Raw genomic sequence first — 24093 nt, 5'->3', positions numbered from 1 at the left:
TGATGGTGCTAAAAGCCATGAGAACAGAGACTTGTTTATTGCTATGTTCCCAGAGTTCTGAATTTCACATGACACATAGTAGGCTCTTTATAAACATCTGTTGAGGAAAATCATGAAGATGCATGGCACTGAGTTAACAGTGGGCTCCGTTAGAGCCTCGGAGTAGACCCAGTTTCTAACATGCATGGTTCACTGAGGAAGAACTGAGCGCATTTGCACACAGTTACCTGTTTCATGGAAACAGAACTCTTATAGGAAAGTACAGAACAAGAAGGAATTTTTAATATGAAAAGAGTATGGATTTAATAAAACAAAAACCTAAGTATAATTAGGTATCTCTCTTTCCAATCCTAATTCTTTCTTCTTTGGAGAAATTCTATTCGAATCCTTTGCCCAATTTAAAATATTACGGTAAAACAGGCAGAGCGTAAAATGTGCCACTTTAACCATTTTTAAGAGTATAGTTCAGTGGCATTAAGTTCACTCACACTATTGTGCATCTCACCACCACCTATCTCCAGAATTTACCATCATTCCAAACCGAAACTCGGTACCCATCAAACACTAACCCCATTGCCCTTTCTTGCCAGTACTTAACCTGTCTTCCTTCTTTCCCTCCCACCTTTCTTTTTATCCTCCCCATTTTGGGTTTCAAAAATGGAATCTGAATCATCATAAATTCCTTGGCTCACTTTGAAATTTAGCTCTATGACTTTACCTACAACCAAATTAACCTCTGGGCTTCCTTGGTGGCTCAGTGGTAAAGAATCTGCCTGCCCATGCAGGTTCGACCCCTGAGTCAGGAAGATTCCCTGGAGGAAATGACAAGCCACCCCAGTATTCCTGCGTGGGAAATGCCATGAACAGAGGAGCCTGGCGGGCTACAGTCCACAGGGTTGGAAAGAGTTGGACATGACTTAGTGACTAAACAAGAAACAACAACAAATTAACCTCGAGTCACTCCTTTCATAGTTGCCCCTCCAGGCTGCCCAAAATATTCATTCTTAGGTAGTGATGTTTGTTTAATCTGAGATTTATGTGAAGGTAAGGCTTCATGGAAACAGTGGAGAAAAGCAGTATCTCTTTTAAAATTATTGTTGTTTTAAAGAGAGAGAGAGAGAAAGTCTTAAATGAAAGGACTCCTCCTGGCTGACTCTTTGCAGAAGTTTCTTGCCAGTTCACCACATGGAGAACAGTGAGTTGTCTTCATTCATCTGCTTTCTAAGCTGTGTTTACTGGACTGAAATGTGAATTTCCTTGTTGATCTCATCAACTAACAATATTTTCAAACCATATCTTGAACTGAGATTTAAAAGGCTTGCTTCCACTGAAACTTTCTTCTTAAATGGTTAAAACTTTGTAAACCAGTAGTTAAACTAAGTACAGACAGTGCGTGCTCAGTTGTGGCCGGCTGTTGGTGACACTATGGACTGTAGCCCGCCAGGCTCCTCTGTCCACGGGATTTCCCAGGCAAGGATACTGGAGTGGGTTGCCATTTCCTTGTCCAGACGATCTTCCCAACTCAGGGACTGAACCCGCGTCTCCTGCATTGGCAGGTGGATTCTTTAGTTAACAGTTTTTAAGGGAACCATATAAAGAACTTCATCCCAGTTCTACATTGACCATAAGCTCCCATCTAATTCAAATATAGTGCAGACACAAGAGAACAGGGTTTGGAGGTTGGTGAGCCTGAGTTCTCAAATTGTCTGGCCACTGCCAACCTGCTTGAATCTTAAGCAAATTATTATTTAAAGTTTTCTCCCCTCTGAGAAATGGATAAGACACTTCACAGAGTTCTCCTGAATATTAAATTAAATAATGTATATAAAGTGTCTGATATGTAATAGTGGTTGTTGATACACCCTGGCTTCCTTCCGTTGGTCTATTTAAGATTCATAATCCGAAACAAAATTTGGTTTCAGCTTCTATTTAAATAGGCCTTCAAATAATAATTTTGTGCATTTAAACATTACATGGTCTGTATGACACTCCATATGTGTTGATAATAAACTTGATTTTGATGAGATTAGGGTTTTCTAAATGTCAAATACACATCCCTTATTGTGTACGTATATCTTGACTTGTCACTGACAACTAAATATAGGCTGAATTTCTTTATTGTTCATGAAAGTCTCGACTGTCATTCATATTAATCATTTTTCAAACTAAAATCTTTTATTATAAAAGCATCAATATCCAGTGCATACAATGATCAATGTCTACTGCAACAGAAAGTTACATCCCATGACAGGCACTCTTTAAACTCTCTAAATTTAAATCCAGTTCAAACCCAGTTTCTGGATCTGATATGTGTATTACCATGGGTAAGTGATTCCACATCTTTTACTCTTAGCACTCTTCATCTCTGTAATGGAATTCAAACGTTGTCCCTAACATAAACTGCTGTGAGCCTCATATAATTAACAAGTGCTTGGTGGTGGTAAGCACATAATGCTCTGTTATCATCTGGTAATATTTCACCTATTTTAGTTTCTTAATAATAAATAATGCAGTCACTCAGTCATGTCTGACTCTTTGTGACCCCATGGACTATTACAGCCCACCAGGCTCCTCTGTCCATGGGGATTCTCCAGGCAAGAATACTGGAGTAGGTTGCCATTTTCTTCTCCAGGGGATCTTCCTGACCCAGGGATCAGACCCAGGGATTGGACCCAGGGATTGAGCCCAGCTTTCCTGCATTGCAGGCAGACTCTTTACCCTCTGAGCCATCAGGTAGTTTCTTAGGCTAAGCCAAAAATCACAGATATGACTCTTTAGACAAGGTACAGTACTTAATAATATTTCTTAGATCACTGTGTTTAGAGCAGACCACTATTTATGGATACTTCTGCACACCCAGTCTTGTCTAATAAACATCATTCTTCAATTTTTAAACCTTCACCTGTTCTGATACAGGTCCACATACATGGCAGTAAAAAGAAGAGAACTCAGGTTATGAACTCATGTGAAATAAAAAAAGAAAGCAATTCTTTACACAGTTTTCCAAGGCAAAGGAGTACAATGGAGTATTCTTCTCATTCTTCACAAACTACTTAGATTACCCTATTTTAACTTCTTTCCTTGTTCAAGAACAACCTTAATATTACAGGGGTCAGAGAAGAGCAAAGAAAAGAAAAGAAAAGGATGAACAATTGGAACTGACTCAAGCAATTCCTTTTCTCTTGAATCTTCATAACTAAAGCGGTTCTCTGGTCCTTTCCAATATTTTGGGCTAACAATGACAAATACTGAAAAGAACGACTAATGGAAAAGTTATGAAATTATTACTGGAGATGACATTTGCAGAAAAAGAAGGAATCGAGTTTAATCTTTTTGATTCCTCCAAAACCTTTCTAAATTTTAAGGAGGAAGCAAATCTATTGATTGTTCAAAAAAAAAGGTACAGGTGGCATATTCATGCTGGATTGTGGTTTGAGGGACAGAGAGAGGACCAAGTCTGGGCTTCTCAGCTTCTAATCCCTTATGTGACCTTGAATGAGTCGTCTAACCATTCCAGGTCCTTTCCCTCATTTTAAAATGGAAGCTTAGGAGCTTACGGAAGGTTGTGTATCTGGTTTTGCCACTTAAGAGATGATCTTGAACACGCTTCTCAAAACTGCAGTTTTTTTAAATCTATATACTGGGGATAAGAATATTCCCTTGCAGGGCCATGTGGGGGTTTTAATGAGGATGCTTCATACAAAAGCTTAGCGCAGTGTCTGGCACTCGGTAGGCACTTACTAGCAGATGCCTGGGCCACCTCTGGGCTGTGTGCATGCTCCAGAGTACTCTGGGGCCCCTTTGTGCGAGCTCCGTCCCTCAGCTGCGTCCAATCCTTTGCGACCCCATGGACTGCAGCCCGCTAGGCCCCTCTGTCCGTGGAATTTTTCAGGTGAGAATGCTGGAGTGAGTTGCCATTTCCTTCTCCAGGATCTTCCTAACCCAGGTATCGAACCCTTGTCTCCTGTGTCTACTGCACTGCAGGCAGATTATTTTTACCCACTGAGCCACCAGGGAAACCCATTGGGGCTCCTTTAATGATCATTTAAAGCACTTTCTCAGGAAGACAGTGTGGCAAATGGGAAAAAATATTACCCTAAGCAGGACAGGGACAATCGAGTCCCAGTCATGGTTCTCTTATTATTTATGGGACTTGGATAAGCCGCCTTGCTGATCTGGGGACTTGCTCCGAATTACAATGTAACTTGCCTCATCATTCCCTTTTTCTATTAACTGTAGAAGGATGGCCTGGTTGTGGTCAGGTTGCTCATAGGACTTAACGCCTTTCATTGCTTTGATACAGTTGATGCAGGTCTTAGGTCAGACCTGCAATGCCTGAGGTGACAGTGACTTTGGGAAAACCGGTGACATTTTACAACGTTCAGCTTAATGATGCTGCTTCCAGAAATGTACTGCAGTGAACAGTGAAGAGCCTCTGTGCTTGATTACAGGAAGCTCATTGACACAAACTCTGAGCAAGGGGAGGGTGATGATAGCATCATTTCACCACCTGGTGTTAAAACAGACCCAAAGTGCCAGCATATTATACATGATGTCGAGGCATGATGGAGTCTAAATGTTAGATGAGCTATAGTTTTTCATAAACCAATGGCAGAAAATACCAGTCAGCACATTTGTGCTTTATAGCGCAAATCAACCCTGGAGAAGGGAATGGCAACCCACTCCAGCATTCTTGCTTGCAGAACCCCATGGACAGAGGAGCCTGGCAGGCTACAGTCCATGTGGTCGCAAAGAGTTGGACACAACTGAACGACCAACACTACTACACTAGCACAAATAAAAGTGAGCAAGTGTCAACGGGAACCACTCTTTTTATGTGAATCTTGGGGAGAGATGCCTTTTAGAAGGTTGATGTGGCAGGGACCAGAAAGTTGAATCCACAGATACTCAGAAACTGGAAAGAGTCACTGGGAAGAGAAAGGATCAAAATGCCTCCCTGAATGTTCCTGACTTTCTCAGTTACAGTCTGTCCTCCTCCATGGGCTTCCCCGGTGGCACAGTGGTAAAGAATCCACCTGTGATGCAGGAGACTTGGGTTTGATCCCTGGGTGGGGAAGATCCCCTGGAGGAGGGCATGGCAACCGACTCCAGTATTCTTGCCTGGAGAATCCCATGGACACAGGAGCCTGGTGGGCTCCAGTCCATGGGGTCACAAAGAGTGGGGCATGACTGGGCACTGAGCACGTGTACTCCTTCATATCCATGGACTCTGCGCTCACAGATTCAACCAACCATGGATAGAAAATATTTGAAAAAAAAAGAAATCATAAAGTTCCAAAAGGCAAAACTTGAATTTGTTGTGCACTGGCATCTACTTACATAGCATTTATGTTGCATTAGGTAATGCAGAGATGATTTAAAGTCTAAGAGAGGATGTGCTTAGGTTATATGCAAATGCACCATTTTATATGAGACTTGGGCATCCGTGGATTTTGGTATCATTTGGGGTCCCGGAACCAATGCCCCACAGATACGAAGGGATGACTGCATTCATCCTTCCCCACACATGAGAAAAGGATCCTTCTCCCCATCCCAGTTCATCACTTCATCAATGGAGCAGCTTTCTCACCAGTTAACCTGCAGCCTACCCCAGCTCACACCTCCCACTCACGTCCAGTAGATGGGGGCTTGCAGAGCCCCCTTTAGCGCTCTGCGGCCCTGCTCTCAGCCTGCCATTCAATGCCCTCTGTGCCCTGACCCCTCCTCACTGCTCCATGGATTTGCCAGTCCTGCCTGTGTGTGCTGCCTCTCCACCCCCTCACTCGCTGCATGCAGGGCCTCAGCCATACCACCCCCTGCTTCAGACCTGACACAGTAAGAGCTGCTCTGTCTGCGTCTATTGTGGGGAAAGACTGAGACTGCTTCTGAAACCCCAGGCTTGGGGAAGAAGACAGGATGAGGGAAAGCGCTGACCTTAGAGAGTCTTGAGGTCAAAGGGAGGCCCTTCTGCTGATTAGAGTCACAGCAAAATCTGAGCCTTGATGTCTTCCCACGTTAAAGAGGAAGAACAGAACCCATCTGGTAGGGCTAAAGATGAGGACACATGTAAAGCCTGAAGCTGGTACGTTTATAATGCTAGCCCTCCTTGCCCCTTAGCTCACCCCTAGCTCTACCCCTGACATTTCACTCTAAGGGACAGCTCATCTGCTCCTTATCTAATTCCTACACATCCTCCAAGACCCACCTCCCTACTTTAGGAGAAAAGTTCTGCCATGCAGTTTATTTTTTTTAATTCGAGGACTTGATGATTTCCCTTTATGACACTGACTGCTTCACATCTGACTAGGCAGTAAACTCCTAGGGACCATTAGCACTTTGCCACACTGGTGTCTCCAGCATGTTCAGCAGACTCAGACAGGTCTGACCTTGGGAAACACTGCCTCCAGCAATGTGGCCCAGAGGGAACGCTAGGAAGTCTAAAAGGCCGCACCTAATGCCAGTTTGTCCCTGACTCGTGGAGGCGTGACATCCAGAAGTGGAGTGATACTCAGGCTAGCTCTGTATTGGGAGACTGGAAGGATCTCTCCTCTCCATCCACCCACACAGCAAGGCTGACAACTTCCCCAGACAAGCAGGTAGAAGTGTGGGCAGGCAGGCAGCAGTGGCAGAACTTGGGAAGAGAAATACCTATAAATCAAAAAACTGACTCTGTCCACAGCAACTTGTATTAAGGACGAGACCCCATTCATCTTTCAACCCTTGGCAATGGATCCAAATTCCTGCACTGCACCTCGCCTCTCTTCCTTTACACAGCTACAGCTGGAAGGAAACACACCTCTGGGATGAACTGTGTATTTATCCCAAAAGAGAAAACCTACAGTTAGAAAAATGAGCATACTTTTAGGATGGTCAACAAAAGCCGAAGTACTACTGGGAATATGACTTTTCAATCTGAAAAGATTGCCCCCCAAATTCCATCAAAATGCAAAAGAGGATGGGATTTGAGGTAGAATAAGAGTAGGATGATCCACCATGCAGTCAAGTTCCACATAAGAACCCTTGACATTTTTCTCTTCAGCTGCACGAAATTGGAACTGATATGATGTCTTTAGGTGCTATATACAAAAGAATCCTGCCCAAGTTTCTCACCATGAGGTGTAAATTATTCATGAAAAATGAAAATGTACTAGATCACAACACTTATATAACTTAGCCTTTCCTTGGAGAATCTGCAAATACATAATATATTAATTAAATCTCATGGTAGTTCTGCAAAGCGGCTGCTTCTCAGGCAGGAAAATAAAAGGTCTTCTTTTCCCCTTATTTTCTGATTTCTTAAACAAAATCTGCCTCTATATGGCTCTCATAGACCCAGCTCCCCCTAAGACATACGGAGCAGCCTTCCCACCTCTCCTTCCCTGCACCTCAGGCATTTTTTTTTTTTTTTGGACCAGACTAGCAAGTTTGGAGGGCTTTCCAGGTGGTGTTAGTGTAAAGAATCTGCTTGCCAATGCAGGAGATGTGGGTTTGATCCCTGGGTCAAGAAGTTCTCTGGAGAAGGGAATGGCAACCCACTCCAGAATTCTTGCCTGGAGAATCCCACGGAAAGGGGAGCCTGATGGGCTACAGACCATGGGGTCGCAAAGAGTCAGACACAACTTGGGGACTTAGCACGCACACACGGCAAGTCTGGATTCCAGTGCCCCAGGCACTTTGCGGCATGGAATTCAGGCTCTAATTATCAAGCAGCTTTAACTAGTGGCGTTAAATGAAGGCAAAATGCCGCCATTTTTATTGTTTTGCTCTTTGACTTGAAGAGATACACAGCGATCAGTCTCCCTCTCTCTCCTCCTCTCTCCCCCACCCTGTTGTCTTCACACACACACACACACACACACACACACACACACACACAATCACTCCCTCTCCCTGCAAATTATCTCGTATGGCAATTCTTCTTCATTTGAGGCATCCCAATCCATTACTGAAACTGAGCCCTCCTCCACAGTTAGAACGTCAGCAAAAAGTTAGAGAAGGGGCCACACACACCTTTAGCAGCATCATGATGCTGAGACGGGTGTTCCGGCCCCAGCGTTATTTCACAAGGGCTGGATCTAGACAGCTGCTGTCCAGGCCTTTTGGGGGCACAACATACTTGGGGCCCAGGGGCTTCCTCTCATCTGTTCTCGGGACCCAGCCAACGGCGAGAAAGGAGTGAGTCCCAGCTGGATCACCCAGACAGGGAGGCTGGTGACCCTGCTGTGTGGCTCAGGGGAGGGAGCTGATGGGGGTCTACTTCGCCCACACTGGGGCCTTGCAGAACCCAGATTTTTCTTGTGAAAAAAACACAGGCTCCAAATGGGTCAAGTGGGGAACAGTGGGGAATGTTTGATGCCTCCTACATTTGTCTGAATATAGTCCTAACAGATGGCTTTGAATAATAGATGTTGTATAAAACTTTCTGAGACGAGAGATTAAGTAAAACATGACCTGACCTTTCTAGATTTCTTAGTTAGGATAGGGTGATTTACTATAACTCTGTATATCGATATTCAAGACTCTGTACACAAATAGCTTAGAAGTTGTGTTCACATTTATATGTGAGAAGTAAGTAAACTCTGATGCTCTTAAACTTTTCTCATCTCTCTTTAGTACTTTGTAGCATTCCTGATAAAGCATAATATATGTATCTGGTTGCATGTAATTATTTTGTCTGGTAAGATATGGTTGCAATTGATTATTATATATACTAAACATTATCAGGCATGTTTGCACAATGGGGATTTTCTGACATCTGAAATATCCTAACAAATGAAGGGATAGGAATGTATGTATCATTTTATTATTATTATTTTTTAATTGGAATATAATTTCTTTACAATGTTCTGTTAGTTTCTGCTGTAGGAATGCATAATATGTTATTAACTAATTTTGAACAAACTCTTCCTAAGGCCAGCTTCCAGCTGAATGGATTTAATCTTTGGAGGAGAATTCAGAAGATGTGATGAGACCTCAAGGTCCTAATTTTAAACACCAACCAGCACTTTTTGGAGATTTGATTAGTGTTACTAACATCTTGCCAGAAATATAATTTGATTTCACCAGCTTTAAAAGCAGTGCATGGGGTGCTCCATTAAAATATTCCTATTATCCAATATGTAAGAATTCATCTTCCTAGCATGGACCCATGACCAGAATGAATTAGATGAATCATTTCCCTACATGTCTGTACAGCTCTAACTGTGGACACACAGACAATACATATTCACCCCAGATCTGAAGGGACTCTTTCTTTTGAATAAGGCCTGGGAGGTCTCACGCAGGTTAGGGGTGGGGAACCATAGGTTAGGAGCCAGCACCCTAGAGGCATTTGACCAGGGAATCCACCCAACTGCTGTCCTTGAATTCAGGTTTTCCTACAGAAAAGCAACTTCCTGCAGGTAACCTTTCCTGTCAGCCCCAATCTCTTTTTCTGCCGTGTGACATTTATTTGACCAGGTTTTGCCATAGCTTGAGATTGTTCTTACATTTCTCTGTGGCTGACTCTTTGTGACCCCATGGACCGTAGCCCACCAGGCTCTCCTGTCCATGGGATTCTCCAGGCAAGAATACTGGAGTGGGTTGCCATTTCCCTTTCCAGGGGATCTTCCCAACCCAAGGATCAAACCCACATCTCCTGCAAGTCCCCTGCATTGCAGGCAGATTCTTTACTACTGAGCCACTGGGTTTCCACGTAACAGGCAGAGGCAGGACAAAGTCGGCCTCTTGCCAGCTGCCACTGTCCCAGTTTAGGTCTTGTGGGAGCCTCTCCCTAGGCTCCACAGACTCTCCTGCCTCGAATCCATCTACTTGCTCTTCTTGGAGTTGCATCCTCTCACTTTCCTGCTTAAAAACTTTCAATGGCCAAGTAAAGGCCGGGCCCTTTACCTCGGAATCGGCATTTAAAGTCTTGCACAGTCCACGTCAAACCTCTGCTGTCCCGCTCCCAGACACCGGTGCTCTGACCAACTGGATTGTTAGTTTTTCTGTACGAAGCTTTACACTTCCCCATCTTTGCGCATCTGTGCTGTCATTCCATCTATCTAATGATGACGCTTTAAGGGACATGTCGATCAAGTCCTTGTGGAATTCAGAGGGTAGGAAAAGAAATTCTAGCTGCAGGCATTCAGGGAAAGACTCAGAATATAATTGGGCCTTCAAGGATGTCATTAGGTAAGTTGAATAATCTCCATATATAAATGAAGAAACTAAGATTTAAAATATATTTACTTGGAAATTATTTTCTCCCCTTTTGAAACAGAATGTATTTTTTGAAGTAGAAAAATATTAATAGTAAAGCAACGACAGGATGATGTTGCTGTCGTTCAGCCACTCAGTCGGGTCTGACTCTTTGCAACCCCGTGGACTGCAGCATGCCAGGCTCCTCTGTCCTCCACTCTCTCCCAGAGTTTGCTCAAACTCACATCCATTGAGTAGGTGATGCTATCTAACCATCTCACCCTCTGCCGCCCCCTTCAGTCTTTGGCAGCATGTAATGACACAACAGAATACCACAATAATTCCAGGGAGGGATATCAATCTCTACTCTCATTTTATTAATAAAATTTCTTATAATATGAAAAAAAAAAGAGATAATCCATCTACTACACTGTGGACCTTGCCTCTTTTACTGAACACTCTGAGATTAAATTGGCGTCAATACAGGCGTCTATAGATTTATACATTCTGACCTTCTGTTAGTGGACTGAAACTAAATGGCTTATATTGTACCTTCATTTTCATTTCTGATTTCCCTTTTCACCATGCTACTTATGAGATGAGCAGCAGAGGCTGGGGTTAAAGACCAGGGCCGTGATTCACACAAAAGCAGCCCCTGAATCTGCTTCACCAGGACTAATGACTAATTCCTTTCCACTTCTCATCTTAGTTCTCATCTTACTTGCACAGAAATTATTCATAATTTTCAGTCTACTCACTGGGTATAATATTACATAGTCTATTAATCAATAGTTCTATATCACAATTAATATACATTAACTTGTATATAGTTTCTAAATGTGACCTGGCTATTACATAATTAGCTTGAAGCTCTGCTCAGATTCAGTTCATCTCCCGAACTTGGAATTCACCTCGGTTTGAGCTGCATTAGCAGAACTCCTTCATTTTTCCCTAAAGCAACAGAGCTTGCTGTTATTGAGTTTCACTTTAGAGATAGTTTTATCTTCGGAATAAGTGATTTTCATTCATTTGTAATTATAGAGAGAGGCAGTATAGCAAGCTGGTTAAGAGCACATTTCTAGCAAGACAATTTATTAGATGTTTAACTCTGACTAAGGTAGTTAACCTTGGTTTCAGGTCTACCATCTAGAAAATGAGATAATTTTATAGAGACAACAATGCTCATAACACTATAGTAAGACTGAGCAACTGAACTGAACTGAACTGATAGTAAGGCTGTGTGTATCCTATACATATGTATTCTTTCTCACATGATATAAAATATGATATAATATTAAATGTATTATATGAGAAATCATTTAGAATAGTGTCTTGGACATCTACATAATTTGTATATAATATTATTATTAGGTATAACTTGTATATTAAGGCCCAAAGAACTTAACTGAAACAGGAGATAGCTATCGGTAAATTTGCTTATTGTACTTTTGTTCTTATATCTACTCCCAGAGCTAAATAACCAAAACAGTATTCTTTGTTTCCCCAAAGTATTTGGGTTTTGTTGTCATTTAACTTGAAACTGCAAGTCTAAGTTCAGTTAAAACTTTCACTGCTGGCATCCTGATTAAGCCCTGAGGGTAGAATTTATAAATCTGTTGGTTCATCTTGACTAGCCATGGGGTGACATATAAAGGAACTCTGGGCTGGAGGAGCCGTCATGGGGTGTTCTGGTCTCTCTTCTTCTATGAATGACTTGTATCTAATTACACATACCTACGAGAGTTGAACTATTTGAACTGACAGTTGGTCCAATGAACTAGAATACTGTGAAAACCCTACCACATGTTTACATCGCTCAGTTGTGTCTGAGTCTTTGCAACCCCCTGGACTGTAGCCCACCAGGCTCCTCTGTCCATGGGATTCTCCAGGCAAGAATACTGGAGTGGGTTGCCATTTCCTTCTCTAGGGGATCTTCCCAACCCAAGGACAGAACCTGGATCTCCTGCATTGCAGGCAGATTCTTTACCATCTGAGCCACCAGGTAAGCCCACATTTTTTGTGTTAAGAACAGATGACTCAGTGAAGAGAAGGAAGAATCTTCCCTGACACAGAGATTCCCCTGGAGAATGGAATGGTTACCTCTATCATCTCATGCTTTGGGCCTAGCATGGCAGTTAAGGAACCATAGATGTGCTGAAGCTCAAGAGCTGGAAGGGACCTCAGCGGCCATCCAGTTCTCATCTTCCTTTCACAAGTGAGGAAACAAGATTCATTTTGTTTAAATGACACATAATTCACATCCATATGATTCAATGTAAGCTTAAAGGGTGAAATCTTAATAAGACGAAAACTTGCCATTTCATAGTCATTAGAAATCTCTCTGAGTTCTGAATTCCTAGGCACTAAAAGAATTTTCAAGTTCTTTTGTAGTGGCTCCGCTCCTTGAAACTTGTTGAAAATAGTTTAAGAGTATCATATCTGAGAATTTATGTTTACTACTAGTTCTTTTTCTGTTACGTTCTTATGAAAGAAGAACTTCATCGAGAGCCACTAAAGGATTTCTCTTTGTCATCACTGAAGTCCAGCAATGATTATACCTGATAAACTGCAAAGCACAGAATCTAGGATTCTTGAAGCTACTATAAAGTACACCTGCAATTTTAGTTTTTTGGACTTAATTGAAGTTAACTAATTAGTTCCTTTACCAGTCACACTGTGCTGAAAAGTGGTATATTTTAGTTTCTGAACAGCTTACGCCTCCTCCCTACACAAATACATAAGCTTACACATAGGCATGTGATCTCTCAGTACTTTTCTACCAAACGGGGCCAAAAAAACCACTAGGTTGCAAAAATATTTATGATACAAGATCAAGAATTTATCATAATAAAGGGACATAACCTAAAACTCCAAAGTATTTCTTTATTTTTATTTCCTTTCCATTCCCAAGAAAGAGCTCTCTGTATGAAAAGCGCTTAACTTGCCATAAAAATATAAAGTTAAATTCCACTGTAACCAAAACTGTAATCCACTTTAAACTTGTTTTCTTAGGAATGGACCTTACAGCAAAACTTCTGTCAAAAATCACAAAAACATAGCTCAAGAAGGCTAGATTTAGACATAAAAGAAACATTTCCAGTTCCCCTATTCAGAAGGACCAAGTGAAAAGAGGAGCTTTGAACCTAATAATGGAAGGACACACACTGTCTCTCCCTTCTCCTATCCTATCGTTTGAAAAAAAATCCTCCAGCTAAGAAACTGATGTGATTTCTCTGTTACATCTGTTTGGAAGCCGAGCTGGCTCTCCTAGAGGGAAGCTGGCTTGTCGAGGCGGTGAGTGATGAGCTGAAGCGCTGTCACTAGCTGGCATTGCCTGAGTGTCCACCTGGCCTCTCTGCCCTCCCGCCTTTGTTCTTTTCTGCTCTATCACCGTTCAAAGGACTCGGGGGGAGCTCACAGATTTTGCCTTCGTTTCTTCATTCAAGGGCACTCACACCTATCTTTCCAGTGATGAGACCTGCAGCTCTGGCAATGCTTATTAACTTGAACAAGGAAGGAAGTGTGAATCAGCCCTTCCCGCCTGCAGAATAGAGTTTGGAATCTGCCATTTATACCCAGACATGATTTTTCCCAATTTCTTCCATTCCCTGGGACCTTCCCTCCCCTTCCTCCGATAATTCTTGTCGTCTTTTATCAGTACAGTCGATTTTGTTAAAAACAAAACAAAACAAAAAACCAAAAGACTATACTAAGAACAAAATCAAAACAGCTCGTCTGTGAAGGGAGCGCATGCGCAATCAAGTGTGCGTGTGTGTGTGTGTGTGTGTGTGTGTGTGTGTGTGTGTGTGTGTTTTTTCCGGGCAAGCGAGAGTTGACGCTCATACTCCTCTCCTGGCACCCTGAGCGCACACGTTTGCAAGTTGGTTGGCTGGGGTTAGGGTTACAGTCAGCCCGTGATGACAGGAAACAGCCAACTGGCCCTTACTGAGAAACAGTCCATCCACGGTCTTATTGGCACATGCATTAGACCAAGAGAACTAAACGCCCCTTTCTCGGTTACATCCAGCCTTTGTGAACTCGGTGGGCAGTACTCTGCTTCCAGTACCGTCTGGCTCTCACTTGGGAACCAAGTGAGTGTGAGGAGCACGTAAGACCAAGGTGAAATGTCAACCAGAATCATTCAGCCCTCAGATTTGACACTGAGGAAAAAAGGGAGGCTTTCCTGAGAGGAGAATGTTTCTTTTCCTCTACAACAAATAACAGGGTCTGAATGAACTGAATCCAAAGACAGCCAGTTTTGAAGCACCCCCAGGCATGCTTTTCTCTCTCTCTTTTTCTTTTTTTCTGTGACAATTCACAAACCACTGGATACATAATGCTGTACTAAAAGGAATGTAAGCCTGTCAGGTTAATTACACAATATTAGGTACGAAAACAAACAGTGCAACACAAAACATAGCTACATCATTATTTGCAGTAAATGTTAACTCTAAATAAGTGCAACCTGTCCATAAATGCTGGCTGTAAACTAATCAAAAAAATAAAATTTGATGGATAAACATGAAAAAAAAATTCTCACCGAGAATTTTTTTTTTAAATATCAGCACTCATTTAGAGTTCGGGATTTGTGAAAGAAAGCTTTAAAAGGAGCAAACCTGATTGGCTGTGGCTGTTGCTGCGAAGGGGACACTTGTTGCAGGAGTTGTTGCTGCAGAGACAGTGGCTGACGTAGCGCTGTGCATCATGGGTACTTTCAGGAGGGGAACCATGGGAGCAATGAACAGGAGGGTGTAGCATTATGGTAATAGAAGTGGTATTTTGGCATGGTGAATATCAGAGCAGCAAGCCATCATGGGTTAAACCAGCAGATGGCATGCAATCACAATGCAAAGCAAGGAAGCATGGGAGAGAAATAAAAAAGGGAAAATAGCTTATTACAAGTACAATTAAAGGAAGTTTTAAAACACAATCAGTGATTCCCAGAAAGGCCAAAGCACATTACTTTGGTTGATGTATTTACAAACATTTTTACTTCTAGCAATAGATCATTCCCAATTCACAGCCTATGGTGCCTATAATAAAGGGTGCTTCTAAAAATGCAAAATGTAATGTCAAAATGAAGTAAGAGTCTATGATATTCATTTTTTAATCATCATTCTAAAACATCGAAACCTCAATATGTAGGCCTAATTTGGCAAGTCAGAATTTTCTTGGCATGAATTGCAGTTAAATTGAAATTTGGGCGTCAATTTGGGGCTGCCTGTTTGAACTGGAATTACTGGGGATTGTGGTTTATTTGGGTCCATAAACAGTGAAGCAAAAATTACGGCCTTGATGTAAATTCTAACACAGTCACTGTGAAATAGACAGGCAAATTTTACCAATGTTTACTGTTCTTTACTGTAAATGGAACTAATCCATGTGTCCTGAAGACAGATTTTTAAACCAAGGCTTTGGGAAGTGTGGGGATAACTTATCTTTGTATTATTAAAAGTTAACATCTACGGGAATAGTAAGGTACAGATACTCATTACAAATAAATCAACACAAAATCAAAAAGTATAGTAAAGCAAGGCAGTTGTGACATTTGTTTTCAAAATACATCCATTTATAATCTTTTAAAATAAGTACTTCTGGGAAACTCTGATAACTCTAACACACAGCAAAGAGGAGATAAAGGCACACCACATGAAACTTTAAAACATTGATGAAATTAGCCTGCCTCTCTGATAAGGTAAGCTTTTTCTCCCCCTTACACTAAAACCATATCAACTCTAAATAGAAACAAAATACAGATCATTAAAAAGCAGACTCGTACTTGTGGTTTCATGTCTTGTAGTGGTTGCTCTAGTCATATTAAAACGGTCATTTTCTTAAGTCTATGAGTACATTTTAAAACCTACACGTTAACTCTAAAGCCAAATAAGCCTTCAGATCTACCAGTTCCTACAGCATCTCTACCATCTCTGAAATCAATCTCGGTCACGTGCAGGTATTGTACAAACTACAAAAGACAAATAAAAAAGGTTGGAACCTACCAATACTGGTAGCGGGAGTCATGCACAAAACTGACCCTGCATGTCATGCAATGGTAGGTGGGAAAAAAGTGAATAAAGGGAAAGAAACAGGTTAGCGGTTTAGAGTTAACATTCAAAGTGAGATTGAAGCACAACCAGAAATAAGTAGGGTTAGTTAACACAGTCTTGTAGAGTCATTCACATTTTCAGTGCGGACACAGACATATCTGACTTATTTCAAGCCGACAGTCTTCACTGCTTTTCACACTATGGATTCATCTCCATCGACATGATTCTAATAAGAATGACATGTGATCATGCGGCGGTCTCCTTTCTCTAAGACCTCACGGTATCTTAACAGACATTCTCCAGTTCCTCCTCCGAGGCAGGAAGTGGGTATTTTACAGATGAAAAATCTGAGGCATAGTAACTACTCCAAGGTCATGCATCGTGGGAGTCAAGGGTAAGGCTAGAAATAGAAATCTATTCCTAAAATCCAGGTCAGGTTTGGTATTCACTAGATCACGCTGACCTTATTGCATCAAGAGTTTGCTTGTGTGATTGTAAAATGTTTTGTGTCAATGACAATATGAAAATAAAAACGGTAATTAAGATTCTGTACCCTCCAAATCAAAGGGTTGTGGGTCGGGTGAATTTTAGATTGCTGCTTGAAAGCCCTCAATGTAGGAAGAGGTTCCCCTGACAGGCTGACCAGGATATGTGTGACCTATTTTCTGTTATGAGATTCATTATGATAAAGGAGCAGTGGCTTCCAATAAAACTAAGCACTGCTTAGGCAGAGACAAGTCTTGCCTTCTGCAGAGGCAGAACTGCAGAACTGGGGCTGGGACGGGACTGGGGTTAGGGGGTTTGTTATGGTTGCTACAACCTGATCCCTGAGGGGCACCTTTGACGAAACTCCTGGGAAACCTCAAGTTGGTGTCTAGGTGGGTAGAAAGGAGGGAGGAGGGGGTAGATTTCAATCCTTCCCTGGGAATAGCTGTCTTAACCTGTGGATGGTCTTATTAATACACTTGAATCAGAAAACTGACCATGAATATAACGCATGTTGTGGAATACCAATAAAAGAATGGTATTGAAAAGAATCATCTACTTCTGGTTCAGCTCCTTGAAAATCAAGGTAATGTAAGGATTTACATAACTGAAGATTGGGTGTCATGTGGCCAGAGAAGTAGTTTTTAATCAAAGTAGGTATACCCACTTAGGGTTTTACAACTGCCTTCTGAGACACTAGATAAAGACTCTGAGATGTGTAGGTCTTTATTCTCTCTGCTGAACTGATCACACCTGAGGGAGACTTTTGGCCTGATCTGTATTTTGATCAGGCCAATATTAATAACTAGTCAGAAGAAGAGGCTATTTAACTGGGCTCCTCCTGGATTCTTCAGCAAACATGTGCTAATATATCCAAATGGAAACACACATACAAGCATCTCCAAATCCTGTTCATGACACCCTAGCTTTCTCCAGCCCTACCTTTCTAACTTTCTTCACAATCAAACTTCTGGAAAGTTACCTACACATCCACTTTCATCTATTCTTCAGTCCTCTCCAGTTTGACTTTCATTTTCACCTCTCCACTCAAACTGCTGAGTCATCAAAGAACTCCGTATTTCTGCAGTCAGTTGGAGCACTTCCATCTTCATCTAACTTCCTGAGTCATGGTAACATTTAGCACTTGGCTGCTCTGTAATAAACCACTCTTTTCTCTTTCTCTTGATTTTCTGAAGACACAGACACACACACAAACACACACATACAGACACACACACACTCTGTCTTTACACTAGAGTTTTTAGGGCTCAGACTGATTCCTTTTCATCTACTCTACACTTTTCTTCTAGTATATCATTCATTCCATGGTATCATTCAGTGTAGGATTTAAATATAATCTACAAGTTCAAGGTTTCCAAATGTATGTATCCCTCCCAGATTGTTCCTCTGAGCTCCAGGTCATTCCATCTAACTGCTTATCCAGCCTTTTTACTTCGGAGATCTCACAAGCATCTCAAATTTAATACACTCAAGCACTTCCCACAGCAACTGTTTCTGCACCTCCAGACATGCTAGATGGGACACATCACTCTCCATAAAGTAGCTATAGCCTAAACTGAAAGCTCTTTTGGATATCACTTTCCTTTGTGAAATTCCCTGGTCCACTCACCAATCAGACAGAGCAACTCTGCTTCTAAAATGCACCTTCTGTTTGTCTGTTGGTCCATCTCCACTGCCACTTCTCAGCCTGATCACCATGACATCTGGGCTCGGATATGCAGTAACACCCTAGCTGATCCTCCTGCATCCATTCTCACCCCCATTTAGTCCAGGCTCCATTCTGCTGGTGGAGTAAACCTTCCCCAGTAGAGGTCTGTTCACGTCTCTGCTGCACATGATTCACCGCCTTCTCATTGCTTTTAGGATAAAGCTTCCCATGGTCTAGTCTCTGTCTGTCTGCTCAGCTCATCTTATACGCCTCTCCCCCAGGCACCAAGCTCCAGACAGATTAGCCTCTCATTTCTCTGAACCAAATTCATCACGTTTGGCCTGCCTTTGGGCTTCTCCCAAGCCCTCTGCCTAAAATCATCTTTACCCCATTTTCAAGTCTTAAGGTATATGTTGTCTCTTCCAAAAACTGTTCACTTGTTCTTTTACCTCTCTTCACATGCCACTGAAATCAGTTTCCATTTTAAACCTTATTCAACTCTTTACTTTTTCATTCATTATACTCATAAAATTTCTGATTATACATTTATATGGCTACTCATTGAAATCCACCTCTCCTCTTCCACTGTAAACTCTGGAGGGCAGGGTTTGTGTCTGTCTGCATCTATGGGGTACATAGTAGGTAGTCAGTTAATTGAGTGAATGTTCTCATCTACCAGTGAGAGTGTGTTGGGAGCAACTTGTTCCTAAAATTCAGTTTGTGAATGATTTCAAAGTCAACTAAGTCAACTATGGCTGGATTCAAAGTTACTCCTTTAGAAATTTCACGCTATTCTTTCACATTCCAACATGGATGGGCTTCCCTGGAACACACACAAATGTCTCGGGGTTGCAAACCATCAACAGCAGCTCCTGCAGCCACACTGGGCTGGGCTGGGGAGAGGGCGGGGGTGGCGGCTATCTTTTGGCCTCAGTTCAGGATGTGATTGAAACGCTCAACCAAATTAACGTGATGAGCATCTCTATGGGGCCAAAAGTGATTCAAACATTGTGAAAGCCGCTCAGTCATATCTGACTCTTTGTGACCCCATGGACTATACAGTCCATGGAATTCTCCAGGCCAGAATACTTGAGTGGGTAGCCGTTCCCTTCTCCAGGGGATCTTCCCAACCCAGGGATCAAACCCAGGTCTCCCGCATTGCAGGCGGATTCTTTACCAGCTGAGCCACCAGGGAAGCCTGATATGAATATTTGAAACACATAATTTTTGCAGTGTGTGGCTATCTTACTCAATGTCAGATTCTTCTCCTGATGTTCTTTCTAAGCCCCATCTCTGCCTTTTCACCCCACTGTCATCCTCCACCCACCAACACAGCCTCTCCAGTACGTCACACTAGAGAAACAATGGACAGTTTGTTATTCCTCAAATGCACTCTTCCCAACCCATGCTCTTCCCCCTGCCTGGGATGCTCTGGTAGAATTTTCCTCTCAAAGTCCTAAGAAAAATTTTCCTCCTTCGGAAAGTCTTTCTTTCCAAAGCGAGCCTTTCTTGCTCCACGTCGTCGTCAGTCACCACCACCTACTGCAGATCTGATAGCCAAAGACATTGTCTCCTTCTTCACTCTCAAATCCCCTGAGGTGCTTTGCATGATATTTGACTTTTGCCTTGTTCTGAACTCCTTTGTATGCTCCTACTCCTTTGGAACCCAGAACAGACCATGTGTTCAAGAACAGCTTGCTGAATTAAATAGGATAAATACATTCTGTTGTGGTTATATACATAGCGCTTCCACTAAACACTGACCGATCTTTCATGAAGATGTGTGATAAGCTTATGTAAGAGTATGGTTTCTGATCATTAGGGAAGATCTGCGCTAGCACCTCCCTGTTCTGCTTACTCTGTATTTCCAACTTAATGAAATAAGTCAATGAGGGAGTCAGTGGGCCATCTCTGTTCCGACTGGTAGAAGCATTTCACTAAGGCATTAATTCTATCAACAAAGACTTCTCAAACATTTTCTGCTTCAGTTGCACAAATATTTCAAGTCTAGAATCTCTGGGTAGGATTATCGGGACACTTCCATGAATCATATATCCCACTTGGCAGCATACGCACAGCCTCAGTTTTCCCATCTGCAAAATGCAAATAATTAATGCCTGCCACTGGCAGAACTATCCTGAAGAGTCATGTGATAAGAACACTTACAGGAACTCAGAATAAACCTGTCAGAGAAATGCCAAGAATTATCATGCTACTATTTTTGTAAGTGTGTGTGGTTTTTGTCACTTTCCTAACAGAGCAAAGAAAAAAGTATAACCACTAGATTAAAATAATTCCTATCAAAAAGGAAAAATCCCACCCACTGCAAATGTGCTAGGGCATCAACCACAGTGATAATTATATTAGCATGGGTTTGGGGAAGAATCTCATATTTTGCATAATATTTTATATTAGTATCTCCCCAGCCTGAAGGCAGAGTTCCTAAAATTCAAAGTCTCATTGTATCAATGGGAGAATTTTAGCAGTATATTAAAAACTTCATTGCGAATGACCTTTCAATAAAGCCTAACTTCCAGGAGAACATAAACAGTTTTTGTTTCATCTTTATGATAATTGCTAATGTATTTATAGAAAAATCAGTTAGTTTAAAAGTAATGAGCCCTTCATTTACCAAGTTTAAAAAAATTTTTTGAGCATCATCAAAAAAAGTTTTGAGCATCATCATTTAATTTGCAGGATTTAAAACAACAATGATTAACAAAGACTGATTATCATCATTATCATCTTAAATTAGGCTACAAACGTGGCCTATGAGAAAGAAAGCTGAAATAAAAACTAGAGGAAAATAAACACTAATTTTCTGTTATGGAATTAACTGGGGGACGGACTATGCTGTGTGTTTGTGTTTCTGTGTGTGTGTGTGTGTTTGCACGTGCACTCAGTCGTATCCGACTCTTTGAGACTCCATGGACTATAAATCGCCAGGCTCCTCTGTCCATGGAATTTTCCAGGCAAGAATACTGGAGTGGGTTGCCATTTCCTCCTCCAGAGGATCTTCCCAACCCAGAGCTCGAACCCGAATTTCCTGCCTCTCTTGCACCGGGAGGCGGATTCTTTACCACTGAGCCACCTGGGAAGCCCAGGACTATGCTAAAATCCTTTTAATAAAATTATTTTTTCATCATTTAAAAGGAACATGTGAAAACTTCACAGAAGTTGAAATACACTTCAGAGCATGAGATCCACATGTCTGTTCACTACATTTATGTCATGTTACAGATGGAAATACTTCTAAAGCACAGAATTAAGTGGGCTAGGACCCACTGTTCGGCTCCCAAAGCTCTCTCAATGGAGGGCTGCTGGACACGCTGGAACAGTTCTTAAAGAGTCCAGCAGAGGGCAGAAGGGCACAACCACAGCACCCACGCAGCACTGGGCCCTCTGCACAAGGGCCTCACCACTCTAATCAGGCCACGGCAAAAAGGGGATGTTATTTGTTCTTGCTTTGGCGGTCTTTACGTGGCTTCCAGGTGAAATATTTTTAAGTGAGAATTCCTCCAGTGATTTGACAAAAAGAGGAAGAGTGAAGTATGGGTTCGAGGCCTTCAGTCTTTTGCACGGCTTAGCTCCAGGGTTTCAGAGGCATTCCCAGAAAATGGTGGTGGTATCACTAACCAGTCTTCAGAAACAGACTTGCCTTTTTCTGTTTTCCCCCCCAGTATATTCTTCCACATTTTTTTTCTCCCTTAAAACATCTAGTGATGAGATCTATAAAATAAGACCCTTGGAGAAACCACACAGAACCTCAAGAAAAGTTTACCTTCTAGTAATTATTTTATAAACATGTTACATCCAGTGGATTACAAGTAGTATCACTGCAGCGCTACAACTGTACTGAAACGTCACCAATTAAGGCTGTGATCGGACAAGAGTGAAGCCCTGATAATGACTGATTTAGAGGCTCACTGTAGGTCTGTGAGTCTATTTATGTTAAGAGAACTAAACTAAGAAAACTGTACGCTAAGAACGACTTTACTCACACAGTTGATATTTTTACTACAGTCTAAATATTCTTAACAATAATTCATTTCAAAGTATAGATTTTATATGCAGAATAGGATAGAAATATTTATTCAACTCCCTCCTATGTTAATTCCAGACATGCTACAGTATTTGAGAAAATGGGTAAGAAACCTGAAAAGTCCACCCAAGTGGGTTGGGATCAGTATGCTTCTTTAGGATAAAATTGTTATTCATCTATATTGACCTTTAAGTCACTATCATGGGATGAAAATTTTGACTTCAAATTAAGAATTCAAAGGACAGTCTACTCACTAAAGCTTAAGTGACCTGGTTCTTTAAAAAAAAATTTTTTTTTTGATCCTCTAGCAAAGTTTATTTTGCAAATATTATCCCTGCGTTTAGCTCAGATTAAAAGGTCAAAACCCCAGCCATTTATGGTGACTGTGTTTGTATATGTATATAGGTCTGTGGTCAGGGAGGTGGGTAAAAATATGGAGGAGGGTTGGCATGTATTGTATTTTTGCTTCTTCACTTTTATCTGATGTTTTACTCCAGACTCCAAAAGAGGACTCTGGCCTCCACATATGGAGGCTGGCTGGTGTCATGTCATGTAAATCAACCTGGTCTCAGGGTAACTGGGTTCTAGGTCTTTTTCTTATTAGTCCTGCCACCTTGGGAAGTCACTTCACATTTAGGGGGCCTCAGCTTTCTCATCTGTAAAACAATCAATTGGATGCGGAGATCACTAAGAATCCTTTAACCTTCAAGAGTCTATGATTAATGGAATTCATTTCTTAGTAGAATGACAGTTAAAGCACCTTAGCACCTGCTATTATCAGGCATTGGCTTAGAAACTGAGGACAAGAGGTCTCTCTATTTGTGAACTTGGTGGAAGTTGAGAAGGATGGCAAAAGAGATAGAATGGATGTAAAAATATGAGTAGAGGATTGCTTTAATTTGAATAGCCTCATTTTGTTTTTTTGTCTTTTGATTTTTTAGTGCTCTGAATAGGAATAGAAAAAAAGGTTAGTATTTACTGGAATTGCTATTTTTAGGTCATTCAGGGTTAATGACAAATTTCAATTGTCACACCTAAGAGGTCTTCTTTACATAAACAGTTTTACACAGTTTGTGTAAACACGAGAAACCCAAAGCCCTACGTGCTATTTGCTTCTCATGGGTTCAGTCGGTCACTCGACTCTACAGAATATTTGGCTTTAGAATCCTAACCGTCTGGAGCTATCGTCCCAAGCGAGGTAGGTTAGCTAGATAGCTAGGACAATGGCAAGTCTCAGGCTGTGTTGATCGTACCTCTGAGAAAGCACACTAGATGCCACCAAACAGCTTGAAGGAATGAGAGAGAAAGCACATGACCGAGGGCACACGGACACAGGGCTGGGCGGTCAGGCACGCACCTGTCGGGATGAAGGCGGCGTGCTGCTGCAGCTGCGCGCTGCTCAGGGCCTGCTGGTACTGCAGCACGCTGGGGCTGAACACGCCGCCGGCGCCGCCGCTCTTCTCAAGCGCTTGCCTCTTTGGTAAAGGATGGAGAGCACCCGGAGGGAAGGCCTACGAGCGAAGGATCGGACAAGACATGTGTGACTCAGCGCAAACACACCTTCCGTGTCCACAGAGATCATCCACCGCCACACACGCTTAAAAAAGGACAGCTAAGGAGATGCCTCTGCCATGCACCTTAATGTAAACAGCGGCAATGTCGAATGAGTG

The 24093-nt window shown here is 41.9% G+C and overlaps 1 protein-coding gene across 4 annotated transcripts in view; it reads right to left on the bottom strand.

Moving 5' to 3' along the window:
* The window catches only part of MBNL2 (muscleblind like splicing regulator 2), a 164384-nt gene that overhangs the window by 13262 nt on the left and 127029 nt on the right, over positions 1-24093 (bottom strand). For 2 of the 4 annotated variants that reach the window (XM_065902263.1, XM_065902265.1), the window contains 2 exons: positions 23781-23934; positions 14796-14890 (listed from right to left, as the gene is read on the bottom strand). In XM_065902263.1, coding sequence (XP_065758335.1) covers positions 14796-14890; positions 23781-23934 — 249 coding nt within the window. The remainder of the gene's footprint in view (positions 1-14795; positions 14891-23780; positions 23935-24093) is intronic. The other 2 variants (XM_065902262.1, XM_065902264.1) reach the window with 1 other exon arrangement.

This window comes from Muntiacus reevesi, chromosome 11 (assembly GCF_963930625.1).
Source record: "Muntiacus reevesi chromosome 11, mMunRee1.1, whole genome shotgun sequence".
In the NCBI taxonomy this organism is placed as follows: domain Eukaryota; kingdom Metazoa; phylum Chordata; class Mammalia; order Artiodactyla; family Cervidae; genus Muntiacus; species Muntiacus reevesi.
This window is presented reverse-complemented; position numbering and strand designations above follow the sequence as displayed.